The sequence below is a fragment of the Electrophorus electricus genome, chromosome 26 (genome assembly GCF_041902795.1).
Source record: "Electrophorus electricus isolate QZ-2024a chromosome 26, ASM4190279v1, whole genome shotgun sequence".
Classification (NCBI taxonomy): Eukaryota; Metazoa; Chordata; class Actinopteri; order Gymnotiformes; family Gymnotidae; genus Electrophorus; species Electrophorus electricus.
Window position 1 is genome coordinate 375,891 of NC_137522.1, and position 14,702 is coordinate 390,592.

The 14,702-nt window shown below is 43.9% G+C and overlaps 1 protein-coding gene across 8 annotated transcripts; it reads right to left on the minus strand.

Moving 5' to 3' along the window:
* Window positions 1-47: 47 nt before the first annotated feature.
* itgb6 (integrin, beta 6) lies at window positions 48-14,580 on the minus strand. 8 transcript variants are annotated; one of them, XM_027018335.3, is made up of 19 exons: window positions 14,433-14,580; window positions 12,321-12,407; window positions 10,673-10,768; window positions 10,482-10,551; window positions 10,124-10,203; window positions 9,843-10,041; window positions 9,342-9,588; window positions 8,910-9,075; window positions 8,659-8,820; window positions 8,397-8,492; window positions 7,965-8,054; window positions 6,768-6,902; window positions 6,236-6,501; window positions 5,816-5,967; window positions 3,527-3,749; window positions 2,968-3,062; window positions 1,460-1,576; window positions 1,127-1,293; window positions 48-966 (listed from the first exon to the last, which is right to left on the minus strand). In XM_027018335.3, the coding sequence occupies exons 4-19, from the start codon at window positions 10,534-10,536 to the stop codon at window positions 877-879; spliced, it is 2,340 nt and encodes a 779-aa protein (XP_026874136.2). In that variant the 5' UTR covers window positions 10,537-10,551; window positions 10,673-10,768; window positions 12,321-12,407; window positions 14,433-14,580; the 3' UTR covers window positions 48-876. The 8 variants fall into 8 exon arrangements, with proteins under 8 accessions (XP_026874136.2, XP_081564657.1, XP_026874137.2 ...); XM_081708531.1 differs by lacking the exon at window positions 14,433-14,580 and having other exon boundaries at window positions 10,724-10,768; window positions 12,321-12,622; XM_027018336.3 differs by lacking the exon at window positions 14,433-14,580 and having other exon boundaries at window positions 10,708-10,768; window positions 12,321-12,622.
* Between the last annotated feature and the right edge of the window lie 122 nt (window positions 14,581-14,702).

The window sequence follows — 14,702 nt, forward strand, 5'->3', positions numbered from 1 at the left end:
ACAGGGACGCACATAGTGATAAAGGCGCGAGAAACAGGGTTGATCCAGCAAAATCCAACTTTATTAAACATTAGTCTAAACATAATTTATGATATTAAAATATAGCTCAAGGCTCAGCCTCAGAGTAGCCAATAACTTTCAATATCGTAAACCTTAAAAAGTACACATCAAATACACATCACACAATATAAAACTTCGTTAACTGTGTTGAAACCGAAACGTCAAAGCAATGTCCAGTGTTTCGCACGTAGAAAAGTTGCAGTAGTATACGCTTTTATTCAATCACGGACAGAATTATCGGCATCCGTGAGTGAGATAAAAAAAAATCTATATCAGTGTCAATGACCCCGCCTTTACTTCCTGTTTCGTTAGCCAATAAAAGTGTCAAGAATAATGCCGTAATGAATTCTAGCAATCCCAGGACTGTCTCCACCACAGAGGTCACACGAATTGCTGTGTAGAGGGAGGGTCCAAAATGGCCCCAAAGCTTCTCCTACTTAATAAATACTCTCAGCCATAAAATCAGCAGTGCCAACACCAGACAAAAAATACAAACTGCATGTTTTTGCCACTGTGTTTTGGCTATTTTGGCCATATTATACACTGCATTGCAAGATGTTCCCAAATTATGATTTACTGCAATCGGTTTCACCTTTTTAAAATCAAGGGCGCAAATAATTCTGTTTCTGACCTGACTTTTTTTTTTTAATTAGCAGCAAGTATATTAATCTTTTCCCACTGCTTAAATCTGAGATGTAAACATCTACCAGAAAAAGAAAGTTACACACACACGCACACACACACGCACGCACGCGCGCACACACACACACACAGAGTGTTAATGAACAGTTTACATTCTGTAGTTTGTTTGTCCCTTCAACATATATCAACTTTCTGTCGACCTGTATTTTTATATGCCACATTCTTAAATGTTGATGTTGAACTCCTGAAAAGGGGGTTTGTGCCCTGAAAACAGAAAAAAGAACGAATAAGGACTCTACTGTTAGAAATAACAAACACAAAGTGGAACAAACAAGTGTATAAACAAAGGACTTTCTAATCATTTGAGTTTCAAAATTTCAAATCTTAGAGTCAAAAAGCTTCCACAAAGCTCAGAAGGGCTTACTGATTGCCATTTTGCTTTGGCCCTCTCTGCCTCAAACCTGGCCACCTCTTTTCGGTCATGGACAGACACAAGAAGCTTCCAGACTACGAGGAGTGTGATGCCAATCGTGAGCACAGACATGCAAACACCCAGAGCGATCACAGAGATGTTTGGGGGCTCGGGACAGTCTGGAGGATAAAAACACATGCACATCAAAACATATTCACATAATAACACATGCACATAGAAACACCTGCACATAGATACATGCATCTCTTCTCTTATTCATGTGTTACTGAGCATTCAGTGGTCTAGCATACACGTCAGTGCGAAGGCTGAGGACTTGGTTCTTACCGTCCAGCCTGAGTCTGTAGAGTCTGTTGGCCCTGTTACTTTCCACCAAAGCGAAGGACATCAGACACTCGTTCTCACTCTGAAGAGTGCACAGCACCGCGTGACTTTCCTCAAAGTCTGACATGAGAAAGCAAGGCATGTGTGTCAGAGAAAGAGGCATCTATTACACGCTGTTAGATGTTTACTACAGGCTGTTTAAAAAGGTTCTCTGTGCTATATGATGCTGACCAAACACCCACAACAAATCACCAAATAATCCATCAAGCAAGAACAAAATACAATACTATCTCCAGATAAAATAGCTGTGATGTTACACCAAGCAACAGCTGAACAATCACGCTTTTCTTTTCCACGGAAAGGATATACAGCCTGCCGTTTACAGAGCTTCCTACAATGTCCTCTTTAAAGTCTCTGCTTTGTGTCTCTCCGTTGTGTCATGTCGGTTGGAAGCTGCAGACACATACTCGAATGTGACTCGCAGGCTGCACTACACTGAGGCTTCTTGTGATGGCCTGACCTTGCCAAGAGACTCGGGGTCTTGTACGCTGTGAGTCTAACAATAGCCTTGTCTGCACAACAGGCTAAGCGGCATGTATGTCTTTGCTGAGTGTCAAAAGGCCTAATCCAAAGTGTGTGTGCGTGCATACACGTGGTTGTGTCTCTGTGCCTGTCTGTCTGTCTGTGTCTTTGTGTGTTTTTGAGAAAGCGTTAGAGAGAGAGAGGTGAGGAACCCAAAGATATTTTGAGAGAGAACATGAGAAGAAATCTGGGTAATACCCTACTGCATTGGTGCTTTTAACCAACTAATGACCCAATAGGATGAGCCTCACAACATGGATGTGATGCAGTTTCCAGAACTAGCTTGTGGCGTATAATATGTTAAAAAAAACTCCACCAAATTCTGCCATGTAGTAATCTGTAATTATTTGCATGATTGTATTGTATTTGAAGTCCACCCTCCATCCTCAGAAATCAAGGGCTGATATGATATTAGTGGCAGCTACATGACTCTGTACTCTGATGTCTATCCCTGTTTAAAAGTATTTATAAAAACAGTAAACATTAACGTGACTACCGTGTTTCCACCCAAAGATCCACAGTATCAATATACCAACTGAAGCTCGATGAACACTTAGTACACTATTATTTATGGTGCTCTGACAGCGTCCTGCACAGATTTTGTTTAGTTTACCAGCAGTTCAGTCACTGCTCTTTATGAGTTGGATTCCTATAGTACATCATTTTAAAATGCAGACACAGTAAGATTAAGAAGCAGTTGCACTGTAGGTTTCAGCCTTGGTTTGTACAAATTCAAACTTCACACCCAGAGGTGACGATGCAATGCTGCAGAAGAAGTCCTCCCTCCGGTAAGGGCTAAGTGTGATGGGAGAGAGGCATTCATACAGGAACCACGCCCCACACTACCAAGCATGTAGCGCTTCTCTTCAACAACAAGCCCAGAGTGACCATGATCCCTCCCAGGGCAGGACAGAGGAACACAGGCTCACCTGACGAGTTGCTCACAGCAGCATGAACGGCTTTGCATTTACTGCCACACTCTTCTGACGGTTCTTCAGCTTTCAGATAACACTCAGCACAAGATCTGCGACACACATACACAGACACACACACAAGCACAAAGAACATCAGCTCTTCAGGGGATCTGTTTCAGGAGAAAGGTTCGTTTTGAGTTCGTTGTAAGGAGAAACGCTTTTTTCTTATTCTTGTTCCCACTTTATCAGAAGGCAGACTGAAAGGCAGGTTGACACGGCCTTTCGGAGGAGGAAACGAGACACCGAAGACCTGTGACATGCTCTCCTCTGCTTTTACTTGTGCAAATGTAAGGATGTCTGGAACATCCAAAAACAATGAATCCAAACACACTCACACATATAGCGAAATGTACTCAAACACCGACATCCACACAGAATCAGATACTGATGTACAAATTTCCATATACTTCTTGTTACCGCAAAAATGGCTTTATTTTAAAATGACCCCAGACTTCAGACACAAAGTTGTAATGTGGATGTGATGCAATGTAGGGTTTGTGTTGTGTGTGCGTACCTGACTGAGCCACAGACATCTCCACAGGTAGGACACTTCTCACACTTTTCACCTGAAGCTCCAGGAACAGAACATTCGCACTTCCCACACACACACTGGCCCCGGTCACTGCAGATTGACCCGTCCACAGACTCACACGTGTGTGTGCTGGTGCTGCAGTTGCAATACTCGCCAGTCCAACTGCTGTGGCACACACACTCGCCGCAGTCACACTGCCCATTGCCTGAGTGTGTACACACACACACACACACACACACACACACACACACACACACACACACACACACACACACACACACACACACACACACACACACACACAAAACACACCAATTCACAGACTACAGACAAAACAATTAGGGCCAAATTTAGACACGTTGGTTACTTTTATTTTGTACACAGAACAGCCAAAAATATATTGATAATTGGGTATGTAGGCTTCTGTTCAGATTGGTATATGGATTAAGCGTTTATTATTGCTATGAAAACAAAGAGCTGTTATTCACAGTCCTGTTCTTTTCTGCTGTTTGAGTAAAGCATTTGTCTTGCTGCAGGGTGGGTCACCTTAGTGCCTCTGTGTGACAAAGATTTCCTACTGACTCCTTCACCCCAGACACCTGGAGTGCTCGTTCCAGCTTTGAACTTGTGACTCACTGATACCAGCAGGCAGCAGTCTGAACCTGAAGGCAGCCAGCCAGCTTCACGCCCCCTTCCTCAATGTCCAGCGTGTTGACTGAGTCAGCTGCTCTAGTTATACCTGCTCCCTGCACATCAGTGCTGGCTGGCGAAGGTTGGAGTGGCAAATTGATTAGAGTCCAAATCTCCAAGCCAGCTTCTGGGAAGAGGCTGAACCCCAGGCAATCGCACGGGCCTGGAGATTAGCCCACATCCGACACACCTTCAACACACCTTTCGCTCACAGTACTGCCACTGCATCTGAACGTGGGGGAAAGAGTGGCCTGTCCTACACTAGTTACTGACAATGCCATTATAGTTGGTAGCACAATGAACTACAGAACAACTCTGCAAAATTTTATATTGGCAAACCAACATCTCCTGGAAACATGAATGCTAATTCTACAATTTTTCAAGTGAACTGTCAAACAAGTGAATAACCCAATAGTTTTCACCCAATAGGAATTCCAATCAAGCTTTAATCTAGTTTATTTAGCAAAATAAATAATAATGACTAATAACTTACTTTTATGGTCAAACAAAATCGTTATTTTGCAAAAGTAGCCTGTTATGCAAACTGGGTTTATGCTCAGGTACCCTGAACGAATCGTGCCTTGCGTGGCGTCTGGGATTCTGTGGTCCCCAAACTCAGCGTCTCCACCTCTGCAGTCTTCCTCTTCTCTGACTCTCACACACTCATGCCTACGTAGAGCAGTGGTGACTCCTCGCTGCTCTTGTTTGTAGAGCTGTAATGCGGACTCTCTAGGCTGCTCTGTACTGCCTAGTGGAGCAGTGGAGTAATGATACAGAATCCTTTGCACCTTTGCCTCCTTGAATAACAAACGTGTGGCTGATCTGTACAAGCCCACATTTAATTAGTAGAATGTTATTGTTTCATTAACATGTCCTACAGTAAGAGATCAAATACACTCCTCCCTTCTGTCAGCAATGTCTGTGTTTTTTGTTAAATCAAGCTCTCTCTCTCTCTCTGCCTCTCTCTCTCTCTCCATCTCTCTCCCTCCCTCTCTTTGTCTCTCTCTAGCTTCCTCTCGCTCTGTCTGTCTCTCTCTCTCTGCCTCTCTCTCTCTCCATCTCTCTCCCTCCCTCTCTTTGTCTCTCTCTAGCTTCCTCTCGCCCTGTCTGTCTCTCTCTCTCTGCCTCTCTCTCTCTCTCCGTCTCTCTCCCTCCCTCTCTTTGTCTCTCTCTAGCTTCCTCTCGCTCTGTCTGTCTCTCTCTCTCTGCCTCTCTCTCTCTCTCCGTCTCTCTCCCTCCCTCTCTTTGTCTCTCTCTAGCTTCCTCTCGCTCTGTCTGTCTCTCTCTCTCTGCCTCTCTCTCTCTCCATCTCTCTCCCTCCCTCTCTTTGTCTCTCTCTAGCTTCCTCTCGCCCTGTCTGTCTCTCTCTCTCTGCCTCTCTCTCTCTCTCCGTCTCTCTCCCTCCCTCTCTTTGTCTCTCTCTAGCTTCCTCTCGCTCTGTCTGTCTCTCTCTCTGCCTCTCTCTCTCTCTCCGTCTCTCTCCCTCCCTCTCTTTGTCTCTCTCTAGCTTCCTCTCGCTCTGTCTGTCTCTCTCTTCCCTTTCCCCATGTCTTCTCTGTCTGTACTGCTTTGTGCACTGACCTCCACACAGTTTTCCTCTGAATCGGAGGCAGGAGAAATCATCACATTCGCAGTATTTTCCATACACATGCCCGAAAGTGGGTGAGTGGCAGACACACTGGCCACAGAAACACTCTCCCTGCCCGCTGCAAATATCATCACCTTCCTCTGCCCTGCAAACACACACACACACACACACACACACAGACACACACACACAGACTGGATCAGACAATCATGGTGTGACTGTGTAAATTTACCAACAAACACCGAAGATCCATAAGTTAACCTGACCTTTACATAAACTAAACACAGTAATGTCATCAGTATTAAATGAGAAGATCCTTTTTCACTCTGTATGATATATAGTAGGTTCTGGTGAGCTAATGATTTAATTCAACAGCTAATTAAACTTTAATAAATCACTTTACTCTTCCTCACCTGCAGTCACTGATCTGAGCTTTCCCCTCCTCACACTCGCACCGAGGCCCGGTGAACCCGGGGTCACACACGCAGGAGCCACACACCAGGGCCCCTCTCCCACTACTGCAGGACCTGCTCCTCGGTTCCGGGGTCTCCTGGCAGGGGCACGCACACAGGGATTCCAGCTCCACCTCCAGAGTGTCCCGGAAGCCGGAAGGCCGCAGGGAGAAGAGCCGTGGAGCATCCAGGCAGCGCGCCAGCTCCACCGTCACGTTAAACGCCACCTGACGGGAGCCGATCTTCCCTCAGTGTTCGCACTAGCAGGAGAAATCCTCCCAACAGCCTTCCTCTACTTACACTACAGCACTGTGTGGTTCTAGTACTGTCTGTCTGTTTAAATTTAAGTAAATAAGAATAAGTAATGCTTTTACTCTGTGACAATTATGTATTTGGAGAGTTTATAAAGTTTTAAGAAACAAATCAGCATTCACCATAAAAATATAAAAAATGACAAAAAAGTGTAATTTTTAAAAATCACATTTAAATATACCATATCGCCAACTTTGGTGCTGGTGCAGCGTTTAAGCCCAGGGTGGACTGTCCCATCCTGACAGAGGGCTGTGAAGGACAGCTGCAGATGTTCAGTGTCACCCAGAACCTCCAGTTCAATCTCAGACCGCAGTTCCTAGAAATCAAGCATGAGCAGACTTGTTAGGTCCCATGTGAGGTATCAAATATGAGGGCTTCATGTCAAATCCCCAATGCAAGCTTCTGCGGCAGGTCTCCATGTCAGATCTGTATGCCAGGTCTCTACATCAGGTCCCCATGTCACCTGGCATCCATGAACAACTGAAAGTGCTAAAGTCAAGTCACAAGTTTATCTGTGCTAGTCAGATCCAATATGGCTTCACTTTTAAAAGTAGTGCCACCAGTTCTAAGAGGCTACACTCTAACGGCAGAAAAATGAAGCAACCCCAGTATATCTGTGTTTTCTGTGAGAGTGTGTGCAGTTACATGCCAATTACAACTGACAGACATGTGAAAAGAGAGTAACTGTGATACCGCTCCCAGAGGATCAAGGATTCTCTCACACAGTGGTACAAACAAGACCAGCAAGAAAGACTATTACCTTTATGGGTCTGGGAGTTGCAAAAACAAGAACGATTCACAAGCACACAAGCAGCTCCCTAACCAGATTCCCTTTCTTTCCTTTTAGGTTTCAGGAAGAGGAAAAAAAACTGCTTCAGTCAGGCAGGAGTGAATACTCCCAAAAATAAGACAAGAGAAAAAGGGAAGGCCTTATGGGAAACACAGTAGCTGGACCTCCAATTAAAGCTCCCAGAACAAACCATCAATGCTCCCGAGATACGGAGCCAAGACACACAGGGCGATCCACTCCTCGGGCAGGTGGGATCTGCTCGGAACAGCCAAGTTCTGGAAACTCCAAATGAAGTGAGTTATTAGAGAGTGCTTGCAGAGGAAAGCGTGAGTGGGGGATGGTGGAACAGAGATAGACAGATCAAGCAGCTCAGAAAGGACGAGTGCAGACATGCTTCCTGGCTCAGGGTAAAAGAAGGAAACAGAAGAGGGATGAAAGATGTTTTTTTTTTTTTAAAGTTCTCATCATGCTCAAGCTTTTCCAGCATAGGTGTCGGAGTTCTGGGTGTCTAATGTGATTCCTTTGGGCTATTGTGTACAGCACAGCAAACTCACGGCTCACGGAGGAATGCAGACGCAGATTCTGTACCTTGTACGCAGTCATGATCAGTTCTAGAATGTTCCGGGAATCCTTTTCCAGTATGCCCACTGTAGCACCAGGAATTAGCGCTGCATAATTCTATCCAAATGAAATAGACAGGTGTGCATGAGGAACGTGAAATACAGCAGGCGTGAAGGCTGCACAAGGCCATGGAGAGAAGCACTGTTTCATACCCGGTAAACATGGATGCAGCGACACGAATCGTGTTTGAGCATGTCGAAAGCAGAACTGAATACGAAACACAATCTCACCATCTATCTTGTCCTCGATGTTACAAAAAAAAAACGTTTTCTTTGAAGGTAGCCTTACAAATCTTTTTCTTAGCAGGAAACCTAGTGTTCTACACTCATTCACTCCGTTACCGTGGTTTGAGATAAATATACTTGAATCTGAAAAGTCCCTGTGTGGGCTTAGGTTTACCTCATAGTTCTCTTTCTGACTGGCAGTGACAGCAAATATGAGAAGGATGTTGTTCTCCACCAGCTTGTCTTTAAGCTGCCCCAACGTAGGGAACTCCTAAACGTAAACGTGAAGAACTTCTCACACTGACATCACGCTCAGGAAAGCCACACTGCCTAATTATTAAAGCAATATATTATCGATGGGCTATGTTTTGAACTGCACTAATAAATTCAACAATAAGGTCTTCTAACTGTTCACGCAACAGCAGGCTCCACCTTACCAAGTGGGCAGTCATGGAATATTCATTGTTGTTATCCAGGTGGCACTGGCCATCGTTGGGAATGACGATTCCAGCCATTTTGCTGTCCATTCCGAAATGAGAGTCAGCGTCACTGGCAAACACTAGCAGACGCATGGAATCGTTCCGCCAGCCAATCTTGTCCTGGGGAGACGTCCACATGGGAGAGACACATAATGGTTTCCTTTCAGAAAAGCCGTGCACATGCACACTCACAGGCTAGCCGACCTCACCCCACACACTGCAGCCTGCATGATGGCGTCAAAGCCGCACTCCGGGTTTTCGTTGTTGGCAGAGACGCGTTGCTGGGAAATGATCTCGTTGAATTTGTTTGTGCTGCTTGTAAGGGGAAGGATGTGTCGGTATCCAAAGGTGGGCAGACAAACGCTATCCACACTCCTGGTCAACACAACAAAGCCATGTCATTCTTTATTCTTCTTTAAAACTCATATCAGACAGCATTTTCCTTTAGAACTGGGCAATCTGCTCTCTTCTTAGAAGTAGGCTTTTAATGGAACTGAAGAAATGATATGGCATTGTGGAGTTAGGCTGTGTTTATCCATTTAAAGAAAATAAAGACAATGTACGCAAACATCTCTAACGATCACTTTAAAGCTCAGTAGCTCACTCTAAAAGCCTAAGGCCGTGTAACCAGGAATTGCTACCTGCAGGGGTTGGCCAACTCTTCTGGGGTAATTTTGATGAAGGGAAGAACTGGCTTCTCTACAAATGAACCAAATCCCAGTCTAAATTTACTGGTGAGACTAGCCATTTCTTTGGACAGAGTGGATCCCAGGTTTGTAATCATCTGCAGGTCATCAACCATGGAGGCAGACAGGTCCATAAGATAATACATATCCACAGGATGGTCGCCAGGCTGCTGCACCTTTATCTGGAACGTTACCGGCATACCTGGTGAGGACATAGGAAACAAGCAACTCCAGTCAGAAGCAGCAAGAATCCATTCACAGTTAGACTTTTTCATATGACTCTGCTGTTCCCCTATGACGTTAAAAACACAACAAACAATTATTTGGAAATGATGACTCTGACATTATTCAGAAACAGCTGCAATTTCCTTCTGTATAGCTCAAAGGCTTTGGACCCCTGTTTGTCTTAGGCCAAGCATAAACATTTCTTGTTCTGGCCGTCACTCTTTTTTGTACCTGGCCTAAGTCTGAGAGCCATCCTCTGGGGTGATATGTATGAGGTGTTGCTGCTGTTTGTATTTTGTCCTAAGGGCTCGTTCCCCAGCAGCTTGGAAGTTGTCACCGGGAACTGCACGAACTCCCTCGCGCATCCTCTCAGGCGGAGCTCCTCCAGCGTGCCGCATCGGTCACCGACTGTGAACGAGTCTGTGAAGTTCTACAAGCGTAAAAAGTCGCGTGTGAAACTAAATGCACTCCACGCGACAGAGAGAAAGTCCAGTTAGACCTCAGGCTGCTACCTCCAGAGCGCACCACGCGCACTGCGGCCCCGACTGCAGACACTCGTCACAAGCCAGCGCGCGGCCAGCGGAGCAGGTCCCTGAGTGCACGAGACCACAGACACGAGCGGTTCAGTAGCGCGGGTTACCCCGGCACGAGCGCAGCCTTTCACATAATACGTGCAATCGAGCAGATGTTTCAGTTTAAAGACTGTTGCTCTGTGTGATACTAAAATCCCATACATTTAACATTATTATTATTATTATTATTATTATTATTAATAATAATGTTTATTATTTATATGGACTAAATATGAAGGTCAAATAATTAACGATAAATCAAAGATAAGGTCTGAACTTAAAAGGAACTTGAACTTACCTTCGACTGTGTTGAGCCAGTAATGAAGGAAAAGACTTAGTAAAAATATCCCCATTGGTCCTCAAGGTTTCTGCATGGGTAAGAAAATATCACCCGGGATCATATCACTGTCTGTACAGAACAGACAGGCTGCATGAAAACGCTCTGTAGCGCGGAGCAGTCCGGCGGACCCAGAAGCGAGCTGTTCTCACCTGAAGCCCAACGCGAATTGTACGGCACACATTACCTGGCCAGCCACTTACGCTCACTTCCGTACAGGTGAGGAGGAGGGCGAGCGGAGAACCAGACTGCGAAGGCAGACGAGAATATGTGTCAAGGTACACAAGCGTTCATGTGCTTTACATCATTAGAGTGTGTTTCATTGGCGTGTTATGTTGTTAAAGCTCTGACAGATAAAACAATCCACCCTAATCCTCCGATTTGTATTACTTCATTAAACGAAAAACAATCTCTAAAATAGCCTAATAGTGATCATACTGGCACTAAACTGAGACATTGATAACTAACAACAAAGAACAGGTTAGATATAAAAACAAAAATGGTAAAGTCTGTAGTGTCAAGTCTTAGGCTTTATATATATATATATATATATATATATATATATATATATATAAAATGTACCAAAGTTCTCCAAATCTTCTTATTTTACACATGAACAAAGAAGGAAACAGGCTGTATAATCTGTTGATTTCAAATATCTAAAGGTATCTGGAAAAATGCTTTGAGATTTCTGGTAGGTTAAGAGTGTACATATTAGTGGGAATTCTTCAATAATGTTCAGAAGCTTTAAAGGAAATAATTTAAAGTTTTTATGTGTTTGGTTTTGATTTGATTGAAATGTCCCTTAATAGTGTCGTTGGTCAGGAGAAATCTGTTGGCCATTACATATGTTTTAGGTCAGCTCACTGCCATAGAAGCAGCCCATTGGTCATGAGGCAGCTTTTCGAACATGCACAGAATGTATCTTTTTATCCAGAGAAGGCTGTGCTCCTTTGACCCCTTTCTGAATTTGTAGTATAACCTTTAACACTATACACATTTGCTATTGTGATACATGGAGGGTTTGTGTGAGCCTAGAGAGACACATTCCATTCTGCGTGGATGCAAACAGGTGTGTGTGTGTGTGTGTGTGAGTGAACCACGCCTGTTCATGGAGCCATGAGTCAGTCCCTGTGTATGAGACTATGAACCTCACAGCAGAATAACGATGAAAGCTGTGTTAATGTTTAACATGGCAGGCCCCCAGAGAATGAGCATGGGTCATCCTTGTCATATTTCAAAATAATGACACAAATTTTAATAATTAACATTACAGCGGGAAAAACACACACCAAGGTGCAAAGTAGTTTGACTACCTGACTAGACACAGATCCACTCAATATGTCTATTATAGAGTAATGTTTACATTTTTCTTTGTTGGCATGTGCGTGTGTACGCCAGAGAGAGTGTGAGACAGGAAGGGCAAAGAGTCATAGTGTTAGGATATGTGTTAGGAAGAGCACTGGAGAGATACATTGTGTGTGTACTGGTCCTGAAGACATCAGTCCAGCTGAGGCTACATTCAGTGTCAGATCGGTGCCTTGTTCTCTTCGCACCTCACGTCGCTGACACCAAATTAAAACTGCTCATTACAATGAGACAGAATGTGTTTGTTCACACGTCAACTGTTCAAAGTTCCAAACGTTTTTAAAGTGTCTGTGCAATGACATGGATGATCTGGGTCATTATCAAACTTCAGGCCATATTGTCTCTTTTCACACATGGAAAACTAGGAACACGAAGCCTCACCTCAGTTAGTGTCACACTGTCATGACAGAGCCAAACTTATCAGTCACGTACCTCCAGAAGCGGCGTTGGCTATCATAGCGTCCACGCTGGCAGCAGAATCCCCGGTCACGCACTGGAAATACCGCAACCCAAACCAGCCTGAGAAAAATGGTGACCCGGAACGTGAGTGTCCATTCAGCAGACAGTACGTGTCGAAGTAAAAGTAAGCTCGGAGTATCAGAGCAGTTTTATGGAGCATGACGCCTGCTCTCTCTTTCACCCCCTACTCACAGGCCTGCGTGTGCACACCCACACACAAACACACACCCACACACACTACACTCTCTGAATGATGGCAACAACTGGAAGTCTGCACACATGTACATACATACACAGTCGAGAGCTACTTTCCTTAGAGAGAGAGACTGGATATTGAATTGGCAGGGCAGGAGTGCGCATACAGTCAGGGTACATGCTGAGTTGTGGTGTAAGCTGTCTGCTTCCATGGAGAGGAACCGATTCTAATGGAGCAAAGCAGTCAGGTGCTTTTTTTGTCTGTCTCGTCTTGTTTGTAGTGCGTTTGCATGCTGGTGGTGGTGGTGGTGGGTAGTTTCAGTTATCTGTTAGCGGGCTCAACTGATTCCCTCACCGGAAATGTGTGACATCACTGTGACTTGGATTTGGTATGAAACAAGGAGGAAGTGAAGAAAAGACAAAGTGATGAAAGGAAACGGGGAGACCATGAACACTGATTGGGCATCATACCACCCATACACCTAACCAACAGTACACACATACAATCACCTGACCTATTCGAAAAGGTGTAGGTGGTTTAGCCACATTCAGACCGAGACATCATGACACTTTCTAGATTCAAAAATGTAACGCTCATGAGGCTGATTTATTTCACAAGGTTGATTTTTTCTTTTAAATGACTGAGTGAATAGATAGCGTGGTTGTTATGTGTGGGTTAAAGCAATGCTGTAGCTGTAGAAGGCTGCTCCCCCCACTCACACAGAAACACATCCCTTATAACCTAGCCTTCACACTCCCGTCGGGAACATGGGACAACTCCTTTCAGCTGGCAGGGTCAAGCGCAGGGAAAGAGCAGAAAGTAAAATTAGATTTTCAAAACATGGATCTATAACAAACAAAATTATTATTCACTGCATAAACTCCTCAAACCAAACTGTGCTTATTATCTTTTATATACATATATATAAATTAAATGTTTTCATCTTAATGCGCTAGTGCCTGGGACATACGCGCACACACGGTGCCTGCGAGTCTCTGGCATCAGCTCTGCGTAAGCTCTTGGCTTTGTAGATAAAGCCCAGCAGGCTGTTATTACAAAGGAGGCATGCACAGTGCACCAGTGGCCAGGATTCATTCATTAAAGAGGGTGTCCACTCCCCAAAAACACACCAAGTCCCCACTGTGAGCAATCCTTAACAGATCCACTCACAGCTCAGCTAGGTACTTAGACTCAGGATGATTAATAACATCGCTTTTTACATGGATGAGCGTTTAATGTCGGTGAATCATATTGATAAAAAAAACACTCTGGAACACCATCTACTGGTGGATGTCTGGTATTTCAGAGCAAGATGAGGATGATGAAGAAACATGATAAGTGAGGAATGAGCCCATGGCCAAATGCTCTGAGAGGAGAGAGCAGGATACAAGCACAACCACAGCTGTGACGGATTAATGAACCGTCGTCATCTGTGTCGATTTCTCACTTCAACACGTGCGTGCACACACCACACACAAAATGGTAACTTAACACACTGGCAAGTTCTGGAATTTTCTTGTGGCACTATGCGTTCCCAAGCTGCACGCAAAGTACTCTGACCCTTGCCAAGAAATGTGAGAATTTTCTTCTTGCACTACATGTTCCCACACCAAAAAGTACAAAACATATTTATATTAAAAAAATATATATATATATATAAATAAATATATATAAATATATATAAATATAATATAAATAATATAAATATAAATATAAATAAATAAAAAATATAAACAAAATTAATTATATAACAGAAACATTAAATTAATTTTATATATAAATATATATAAACAAAATTAATTATAAATAAAATTATACATGTACATATGTATGTATGCATGCATGTATGCATGCATGTCTAAAGAAGATTGTAGGAAACTGCAACGTACTGTAGTAAGAGATGTCGATATGTAAAATTCACTTTGCGCGCACAGCTGATGGACCTCGGTCTGAAACGTTCATCAGGCTTCTGTTCCCAGCACTTCTCTCTTCTGAATGTAGATCTTGGATGTTGTTGCATTCTAGCAGTTTGGGGGTCACAGCCCCTAGTGCTCAGATTACTACTGAACCAGTGTTTTATTCACCTTCAGCTGATTCTGAAACGCCCTCAAGGACAGAACCGTCTCACTCGTTACACAACTACACCCAGGTAAATCCAC